This window comes from Lithobates pipiens, unplaced genomic scaffold (assembly GCF_037356315.1).
Source record: "Lithobates pipiens isolate NorthernLeopardFrog02 unplaced genomic scaffold, aLitPip1_a1.2 Scaffold_16, whole genome shotgun sequence".
Classification (NCBI taxonomy): domain Eukaryota; kingdom Metazoa; phylum Chordata; class Amphibia; order Anura; family Ranidae; genus Lithobates; species Lithobates pipiens.
Genome location: NW_027507748.1, coordinates 323,650,433 through 323,661,417, shown reverse-complemented (window position 1 = coordinate 323,661,417; position 10,985 = coordinate 323,650,433). Strand labels below are relative to the sequence as shown.

Below are 10,985 nucleotides of genomic sequence, written 5' to 3'. Positions count from 1 at the left end.
TCTTTTTACAACTTTAATTTTAACTTGGATCCTCTGATCCTTTTTGTAGTCATTTGTACTCCACAGACAGCTAGATTGCTACCCAAGCATTTCTTTACAATGGACGTCTAACAGCTATTGTTATCTTAAACTAAATGTACACCGTTTCATCATAGTTTCTTTTTCCTTATTATGGTTAGGTCTTGCTGTCTACTACTTTGTCTAAAAAAAAATTAAAAGGTTTGTCTATAATGTTAATCTTGGATTGATTTTGATATTTAGGCTATACCTTACCCTATTGTTTAGATAAATTGATTCCACATAGTTGCTACCATTTTTGATCATAATTTTATTACTATCCAAGACACATGAATATATTTTAATATTTTTGCTGCATTTACAAATGATGTACATAAAATAATTTACATGTTTTAATATGTTCAATATTAACAATTGCAAAAAAGAAAAGAAGGACATTCCCCAGTGATATCATAGGGTAATGGAAATCTGTGATTTATTTGATCATAGGGTAATAGAAATCTGTGATTTATTTGACAACAAAGATAACACAGACATATTATTCAGTATTTTTGGAAAAAAAGGAACAAAGAAAAAAATTACTGTTCAACATCGTGCTAGACACAAACTTTAATTGTCTGTGATACCTATTGCAACAACTTCCTTTACTGTATGTTCCCATGTCTCACTACAAACATAAAAATAAATGTTAGATTTTTTGTAAATAGTAGCAAAGTTCTTCTTCTAGGCATTTTAAATTGTTATAGATATTTGTTACTAATGAACAGAATGCCATTTAAAATAAATTAGCAGAAAGGCAATGTCATTGCTAGCATAGTCAAGGACTTTTGCATTTCTGCCATGGAAGATGAATTAAAATATTGACTTTGTATACTTTTTTCAAGCTATAGTTATTTGGTTTCTTCCACGGTTAAATGTGAAGGCAATTGATAAAATAATGGAAGATCTTTTTACCTTACTATGAAGATGGAAGAGAGAATTTGAAGAGGTATAGATTAAATAGCTTGCACAGAGACTTCCTAACAAGCGTCAACCTTTCTGTGAGGGGTAATGAACAACAAGCATTAGGTATCAGCCCTAGGTTGTTCTTAATGGTTCCAACTTGGCTCAAAAGTCATGTCAAGGATGGGGACAGGAGCAGCATCTGGCTGTCTACAGCCATCCAATAAAATATATATAAACTGGTTAATGGTCTATGGTATGTTTTTACCATGATAAGAATGAAATGGTACTTAATAAAGTTAAAAAGAGTTTAACTTAGTGCTCTTATCAGTAAAACTAGTGCATATATGGGAGCCCTGAACTTACGGCTGCATTATCAAGTGGCACACTTGACACAGTTATCGGCGGTCTATTCTACGCATGAAAAACTTGATTGAGTTCAGATGGACAAGCGATTTGACTGTTCACTCGATTTTGTGATGTGGCAAACCCCAAAAGCTCGCTCAGCAGTCTTGGCCCTGACCCTGTCCCATTCCCTAGCCCAGTGATGGCGAACCTTGGCACCCCAGATGTTTTGGAACTACATTTCCCATGATGCTCATGCACTCTGCAGTGTAGTTGAGCATCATGGGAAATGTAGTTCCAAAACATCTGGGGTGCCAAGGTTCGCCATCACTGCCCTAGCCTTATGGAATAAATTACAGATCCATGACCACTTAATCTCTCAGTTTACCTCCCTCACTCACTTATTTAACAACCTTAACTTCCTTCCAGGTATGGATGCTAGGACATTTAAATGGTTGCTAGACAAAGGTTTATATAGAATCAGGCACTATTTTACCCCAACTGGACTCTTTACCCTTGCCCATTGTGTGTCTAAGTTTGACTTGCCACCCTCTGAATATTTTCGTTTCCGCCACATTTCCCACTTTTGAAATCACTATGCCCATTAATTCTCCATATAAAAAGTGGTGTAATAGAGATAAGGGTCAGAGTGGAGGAATATCATTGATATATGGCCTGTTGCTGCGGGAAAAGTTATCTTACATGGTAGACTGGGATGAGGACTTGTCGACTGATACGACTTTGGACATATGGCACTCATGCTTTAATGCATCATTATGTGGCAATTTAAATATCTTCCTTATTGAGATGAACCTGAAAATTCATCTGAGTAGCTGGGATGTATGCAAGCTCCTCTCCTCACTGCTTTCGGGGCTGCTCCCTGAGGGGCAATATATACCATAGTTGGTGGGAGTGCCCCAAGATTGGAATAGGGTTTTCTCCTTGCTCTGTCGCATGCTGGGAGAAACGGCAGGCCAACAGCCCCAATTTGCCCTATTAAATAAAGCTATTTATGGTATTTCCTGCAGTGCATAGAGATTAGCTTCTCTTATTTCTCTGACAGCCAAATGTACGATAGCAGGAGCTTAAAAGAAACTGTCTTCCTGTTTCCTTTACCCATACCAAACATAAAATTTCCTGGATAATGATCCATGAGAAGTTGGCACATGTGTTACTTGATAGGGTTAAACAATTCGAAAAGGCATGGACACCCTGGGCCTCATATATGCATATGGGACTAGAGAAATGACTACCCCTTACTTTGTGGTTTCAGGTCACCCTAGGTCATTTATTTTTCTCATTCTTTTTGTCGTCTTTCTATTTTTTTACCTCTCTATTCCTGGAATCCTTGGTGTAGCTGGATTCCGTATATTGTTTTATTTCCTGTCTGCAATAATCTGTTCCTTTATTTTTATTTTACAAATGTTTTTCTAGTATGAGCAAAAGCAGAAAATGGCTAGTAGTTTTGCTACTATTGGCAGGTCCACCTTGAAATCTTGTATGTTAATTTTACAGAGTGGAGCACTGCTAAACCATTTAAAGAAGAAATCAAGAAAGAGCCATTGGGCTTGAACTATTAAAACTGAAGAGTGCAAATTCTGGTGCAGCTGTGCATGGTAGCCAATCAGCTTCTAACTTCAGCTTTTTCACCACTTCCCGCCTGGCCTATAGCAGAATGATGGCCGGGCAGTGGTTCGGTTATCCTGACTGGGCGTCATATGATGTCCAGTAGGATAACAGCCGTCGTGCACCCGTTGGGGGCATGCATTGCAGTGATCTGTGGTGCGGTGTCCAATCATGGCTGATGACGATGTAAACAGGAAGAGCCATTGATCAAGTTTTCCTCACTCGTGTCTGACAGACTCGAGTAGAAAAGAGCCGATTGACGGCTCTCTATGGTAAGAGGGGTCTGTGCTGATTGTTTATCAGCGCAGCCCCCCGCGGATGCACATATTGGACCCCCAGGGAAGCCGCCAGAACCACCAGGGAAGGGGGCAACATGTTGATGGTCAGGTATGTACCCCATAGCCATCCACATATGAAAAAAAATGCACAATAGATGCCAATCAGTGCCTACAAATGGGCACTGACTGGCAAAATTATGGTCCAGATCAAACAAGTGATGCCCAGCAATGCCACCCATCAGTGCCACCCATCAGTGCTACCTCTCAGTGGTCATCCATGCCCATCAGTGCCCACCTATCAGTGACCATCAGTGCCCATCTGTGCCACCTATGAGTGCCACCCATCAGTGCCACCTATGAGTGCCCATCAGTGCAGCCTATGAGTGCCCATCAGTGCCACATACAAGTGCCACCTATCAGTGCCACCTCATTATTGCCACCTCATTGGTGCCCATCATTGCCGCCTTCACAGTGCCCATCAGTGCAGCCATATCGGTGACCGTCATTGAAGAAGAAAACTTACTTATTTACAAAAAAAATTAACAGAAACAAAGAAAAACTTTTTTTTTCTTCTAAATTTTTGGTCTTTTTTTTATTTGTTGCGCAAAAAGTAAAAATTGCAGAGGTGATCAAATACCACCAAAAGAAATCTCTATTTGTGGGAACAAAATGATAAAAAATATGTTTGGGTACAATGTAGCATGACCACGCAATTGTCATTAAAATTGCGACAGCGCTGAAAGTTGAAAATTGGCTTGGGCAGGAAGGTGCGTAAGTGCCTGGTATTAAAGTGGTTAAATTAAGCTTTGACAATAAAACCTGGAAGTTGATTTTTTTCTGTGATAAGCTGCATCAGATTTTGCACTCTCCAGTTTTAGTAAATGAACCCTATTGTGTTCTAAGATATTACATACTAAATCTAAATGTTGACCTTTCTGAAAATCTAAAAAAGATACCAGCCCAATACCTAGAATATTACATTTACACAGAAAAGGCATTTCCTGGTGGTAAAATATTTTGATTAAATTTTTTTTTAATATTTTCTTAATGCTTCTTTTCAATCTTTTTCCCTCCTGTTAGCTAAACAGTCATGTGGGCAGCCTGAAGCTATACGGCAGGTTGACAATGCCACCACTTCAATGTAAGTAAGGTAGTGGGTGAGTTTTGTCATATGTAAAAGGAAGTGCCAGGACTAGAAGGGTAAAATGTTGAAAGTAACACCCACCCCCCTCAACTGCAATGTAAAATGGCAAGTCATTTTTTCTTCTTTTCTTGTCTCCTTTTATTTTTTAATCGCCCAACCTGTCCCCTAGCTAGCATTCTCACTAAGGCCAAGGTGAGAATGTTGCCACCAGTACTCTGAAGCCTCCTGGGATATAGACGTAGCCTTTTATTTAAACAGGAGCGACAGGGCCCAAAATAAAAGGTTGTTAGAGTCCTGCCTAAGCTCTAAAATATTTAGGTTCATGTCTATAACAGTCATTTTCTCCTGGCGATAAGGCAAACTTTTTGGGTACTACTTCTCCTCAGTACAATATTAATAAGTAAAGAACCCAAGTTAAAAGATCTAATCTGCTTCTGACTGCCTGATTCTGTGATTCCTCCTCTGTGCTAACTTTTCCTGTATTTGAACAAGATCACAGCCATGTACTAGACCAAAACATATAAAATAATCAAAATTATATAACATATAAAATAATCAAAATCATATGTATTAGAACATTTGCCTGTTGGATCTTGCTAACATATTTTACTTTGTGCTTAGATCAAGACTTCTCCTTCAATGAAAACAGTAGGCAAGATGGACACCAACTATGCTTAGAACACTTTGGGACAAGATGTTTCACACACTGAAAAGCTTTGTCTGGAGACAATACATGCCTTTTTGGATAATAGATCCCATGTGTGAATTCACTGCTAATTTTACTTTTTTTTACATGTATTCGACAATACAAATTAAACAAGTTTGACAATTAGGTCTCTTTACCATTTTACAGTTTGTTATGTACTGCAAATTGCAACACAAATGAATAAACACTAATAATTAATAACTTGTGTTATTTCTGGATGAAACAGTTGTAAGCTACCATAGAAGACATTAATATTTTGACAGGATGACAAAGATCTATCTATTCTTTGTTTTCCTTCATTCCTGTGGACTGTCTTCTTTCTGTTCTTTGTCTGAAGGTCAAAAGAACTTTGGGATGAAAGATGCTGTAGTTTAACTGATATAGAAGAGGCATGGTTTTATCTTTCAAAACTATCATGCTGCTTCTTTAGTAGGCGATTTATTGTAGCCATGCTGGATGTATTTCAAGATTTCTTTGCGGTTGTCAAGAATAGTGTCAAAGCTTTCTTGAAGCCTGTTCTGCTGATCCTTAACCCTTTGTTGGAGGCCCCTGATCCATCTTAGGAGAGCCAGCCGTCTATACATAGTTAACTGTGCATGGTGTTTTTCCTTTTCTAACTCCTTTAGTTTCTCCTTGTCCTGCAGGCTTTGGAAAGCTTCAGTTAGTGTTTGTGTAATAGATTCTGAATCTGTTGAGGACTCATCATCAGAATTTTCTATTTCAGGAGCTTCTTGCTGTGTGGATGTTGGGACTGGTGTGTTAACATCATCCCATGCGTCAATGGTGATACTGTCAGGACTATCAATGCTAAGTGAACTGCTAGCATAACCATTGTCTTCTAGTGGTGAACTGGCCCATTCATTACAGCCAATTGGTTTATCTTTAGGTGTATCCCCTCCCAGCTGCATAATTTCTGCACCTTCAGGTGGGCTCCTAACTTCTTCCTCTGATGAGGACAAACTAATCCCTTCAGACCTGGCTACTTTCAATTGTGCCATCGCCATTTTCTTTTGATGGCCCCTATTGTCTTCTACAGCTAATTTGTCCTCTTCCTCATTAAGTTTTTCTTCTCTGTCATCTCCTTCTTTCTTGTCCTTCCTCCAGTTTTCATTCTTATCGTAGGCCTCCTCCAGAATATTAAAGTTGGTATCCTGCTTCCTGTCCTTCACATTGGCGAATGGAAGGCTTCCCAAAGATTTTGGCTCATAAAATGGAGACTGATGAGCACTGGCCTCAGATTTCTGTATGGCAAACATCTCGGACAAGTCTGTTCTTTTACCTGGACAAACAACAAATTGATTGAAGTTAATTGTTTCATCATGAGATATTGCATGTCACAAAAATGAGTACATTGTCAAAGTATAACTCTAGTTTTGTTGAAAAAAAATCCCCTTTAGTCCTTTAGTTGAACTGTATATATTGAAATGTTTAAAAATATTTTGTTGCAGATTTCTACCTTGCTCTGTTCTGAAGAAATAGCTGTTTATTTCACCATTACATTTGCTTATACTGATTCCTAAATGGGATGGTCTTCAGTGCAAACACCTGAGCAAAGTAATTGTTCTATGAAATGAAAAAAATTGCATCCCTTAAACACAGGACAGATATTAGGGAGTATCTCACCAAAATGAAAGCCCTATTTTAGGGGATGCCTCAATTTTAAATTAAATACAAACGTGGAAATAACATTTCTGGGAGTTTTTTATTTACTAATGCCGCGTACACATGAGCGGAATGTCTAAAAGAAAAAGTCAGACAGAAGCTTTTCATTGTATATTCCGATTGTGTGTATGTCTCATCTGACTTTTTTTTTCTCTAAAATTCTGATGGACCTAGAAATAGAACATGTTTTAAATATTTCCAACGGAACCAATTCCTATCGGGAAAACCGCTCTTCTGTATGCTGTTCCAACGGACCAAAAACGACGCATGCTCTGAAGCAAGTACGAGACGGAGGCTATTGGCTACTGGCTATTGAACTTCCTTTTTCTAGTCCCATCGTGTTTGTTGTACGTCAGCGTGTTCTTTATGATTGGACTTGGTGTGATCGTGTGTATGCAAGACAGTTTCAGCAGAACTCCGTTGGAACTCCGGTGTTGACTGGTGTTGAATTTTGGGAAAGTTTAAAAAGGCAGCAGACTGAGTGAGCTGCGTGCCTGGGGGCTGCGATGCTCAAAGGCAATCAGCCTTATTCCTATTTCATTTCAGTCCACGCATGTGAGGCATTGCTAATGAAGTTAAAAATGTATACACATTATGTGCACCCTAACACATGTGTTATAGTATTAACAAGCCCTAGAGCCCAAATCCAGTTTGTCAGGTCTTAGTTATCTTTATTGCTATATGTATCCTTGTTCAGGTATCTTGCAATCACTTCTGTTTTTGCCTGACAGCTGTCAAACAGATAGGTGTGGTGAGATATACCTTCACTTTCTCTTTTACCTTACACCCGTGTAACAGGAACTGAGGAAAAATCTTCCAAATGGGGACACAAACAGCAATAAAAACTGGCAACATTTTTAACCTTTACACACTATTAAAACCTGAAACAAGTTTTGGCTTAACATGGGCTTCAATATATAGTAAATCAATGGGGGATGCAAAACAGTAGTTGGAGACAAAAATACAATTCAATGATACCTAAAGAAACCAATGATGTGTGGAGAAAAAAGCTGAGCTTTCTTCTCATCTTATAAATGTTTTCTATTTGCTTAAGTGTATTGTACAGTAGCACGATTCTTCATAAATCAAATTCTAAGATCTTTCAACAATGCTCATGTGTTGTGCCTGTTCACTGTTTGTCTTTGGACTTTTTGTCAAATTAATGAGTATACAGTAGATGAATAAAACATTAAACATCAGTGATTCACCCAATCTGTTTGGAAGTATAATTCATACAGCTGTCTTTGCTTTATTTTTCACAGTTTGTTTTAATTGAAAAAACCCACTAGAGGGATGTGAGCATGCAGCCTCTTGACACATGATACCAGATTAGGTACACTTTATCAAAAGGTGCGTGCCTCATGAGGTAAACCCCAAAAAGGTAATCTTTCTCAAAACACCAGACTGTTGCTAAAGAGCAGGGGCCCTGGTACTTCCAGTCTACTTGACTGCTTACCTGTCCACCATAGCCTGTTAAAAACCAAAAACAGTGATAAGAGTTTTATAGAAAAAATATCTGGGAACATATTTATTCCAAACTACCTAAATTAAATACCTTTTTTGTGAATTTGGCTAAATTTTCTTATCGTTTCCTGTTAGCGTCTATAGAAATGGAACTGAATGTAAATTTCCCCAATGGAACACATATAGCAAAAGAAAACTGAGAGGGGTGATAACCATTCTCCACTCAGTGGTACCAAAACTTTCCTCTGGTGATACAGAAGATTCTCTCCAAACTGGAATAATGGATTCATCTGTGTGATGATTTTTTTTCCTGACAACCATCACTCATCTTAATAAGGAACTTCAGTTAAAAACAAATAAAGAACCCCAAAGCAGCCTAAGATTAATCCATGAATATTTAAGTACTTCATTTTTAAAAACAGATTGTATTTACAAGTGATTCTTTTATTAGCACAGCGCTCACCTGTGCTTTTTCTGCATTTATTTCAAGTAAGGGCAGATGAAGCAAGTGCCCATTCTCTTTCAGGGTGGCAAAGCCTTTGTTTGCAAGTTGCTACAGCAATGACAGCACCATCAGACGTTCACATTTGAAGCTATAGCAACTTATAAACAATAGAGAAGCTGTAGCATTGCAGAACAAGCAAAGAATGTTTTTTCCCATGTAGACAACCTCTCCACCTTCCTCCACCCTCCTCCACCCTCCCAAGGATAGAAATCTCAGTATTAAAATAAAAAGAAGATGCCCGAAGACTCCTGGGATTTGTTATGCTGATATCCCAGGAGTCAACAGGAATAGAAGCTACATTATTTAAAAAAAAAGGTATTTGAAGATCAACTTTTTTTTTAATATCCAATTATAGTTAGGCCCATATATTTATATATATTTGCCACAATTTTAGATTTTTTCAGGTATTTACCAAAACATATTCAAGCTATAGTTATATAATGGGTTTAATTTGAGGGTATGTACATCCAAATCGGAGGAAGGGTTTAGGAATTACAGCTCTTAAGATTAGCCAACCCTCTTTTTTCAAGGGACCAAAAGTTATTGGACAATTGAATCAAAAGCTGTTTCACGGCCAGGTGTGGGCTACTCCTTCGCTATTTCTTCATCAATTAAGCTAAAGAACGATTTTAGGGACTTAGGACCTAAATTGAGGAAACGTACCTCCAAGGTAGTATTCCCAGGAATACTACCGGTACATCGAGCCACACCAGAAAGGCAGAGGGAGATTAGGGAAGTAAACAAGTTGCTGAAGAGCTGGTGTAGTAAGGAGGGGTTTGGGTTCCTGGAGGACTGGGCCGACTTCTCAGTCGATAACCAGTACTATAGAAGGGATGGACTGCACCTAAATGAGAAGGGTACAGATCAGCTGGGAATGAAGATGGCCGAAAAGTTAGAGGGGTTTTTTAACTAGGCGATGGGGGTGAGGGTGCAGAGGTAGAGATAGTCAACACAGAACATATTCCAGAGGGTAGTATTGGGGACATTAGAGGTAGGTTGATCAAAGCACATAAACCCAAGGTAAGTATAGTAGCAAGTCCTAGTTGCAATCTCGGAACACCCAATAAGAGGATAATATGCAACCGGTCTAAACTACATGGCATGTTCTCCAATGCCAGGAGCCTGGAGGACAAGATGGGTGAACTAGAGATACTATTGTATGAGGAGGATTTGGATTTTGTGGGAATTTCAGAGACCTGGTTCAACAGCTCTCATGATTGGCTGGCAAACATTCAAGGGTATACCCTTTATCGCAAGGATGGAGAGGGTAAAAAAGGGGGAGTGGTATGCCTATATATCAAGAATAATGTACAAGTTAATGTGAGAGATGAGATCACAAGGGAGGAGGTGGAATCCTTATGGGTAGAGCTCCAAAGGGATGATAATAAAATAATACTGAGAGTATGCTATAGGCAAGGATGAGAAGTTTTATCATAATGGGGGATTTTAATTATCCAGACATAGACTGGGCGGAGGGAACGGTGCATTCATCTAAGGCTCACCAGTTCCTAAATGTCTTGCAGGACAATTTTATGGGTCAGATGGTAGACACACCAACTAGAAATAAAGCGTTACTGGATCTACTGATTACCAACAATAAGACCTGATCACGGATGTGGAAATACGGGGAAATTGAGGGAACAGCGACCCCAGGTCAGTTGGCTTCTGTATAAATCACACAAATAGGAAACATAAGGGGAATACAAAGACACTGAATTTCAAAAGAGCCAACTTCCCTAAACTACGAACCTTACTAGAAGGAATAAATTAGGATACAATCTTAGGAACAAAGAACGCAGAGGAGAGATTGGTTTGCTTTAAGAGCATATTAAATAAGGGCATTAGCCAATGCATCCCATTGGGTAATACATTTAAAAGAGCAAACAAAAGTCCTGGATGGCTTAACTCCAATGTAAAAATGCATATAAAGGCAAAGGAGAAGGCCTTCAAAAAATACAAGGTTGAGGGATCATCATCAGAATTCAGACTTTATAAAGAATGCAACAAGAAATGTAAGCTTGCAATAAGGATGGCTAAGATAGAACATGAAAGACACATAGCGGAGGAGAGCAAAAAAAATCCCAAGAAATTCTTTAAGTATGTAAATAGTAAAAAATTTATGACAGACCATATGGCATCATAAAGAATGAGGACGGACATCTGGTTACAAAGGATGGGGAGATGGCGAAGGTATTGAATTTATTCTTCTCCTCAGTCACAAAAATTCCTTCACAAAGGAATCGGGGGGGGGGGGGGGGGGCTTCAGTAACCAAAACTGCAGTGTTTATTCTCAAG

The 10,985-nt window shown here is 38.7% G+C and overlaps 1 protein-coding gene across 1 annotated transcript in view; it reads right to left on the bottom strand.

The window, feature by feature from the left end:
• Positions 1–308: 308 nt before the first annotated feature.
• CUNH1orf216 (chromosome unknown C1orf216 homolog) overlaps positions 309–10,985 on the bottom strand; it is a 29,328-nt gene continuing 18,651 nt past the window's right edge. Inside the window, exon 2 of the mRNA XM_077481725.1 lies at positions 309–6,338. Within this exon, the coding sequence (XP_077337851.1) occupies positions 5,473–6,315 (843 nt within the window). The 5' untranslated portion in view covers positions 6,316–6,338 and the 3' untranslated portion in view covers positions 309–5,472. The remainder of the gene's footprint in view (positions 6,339–10,985) is intronic.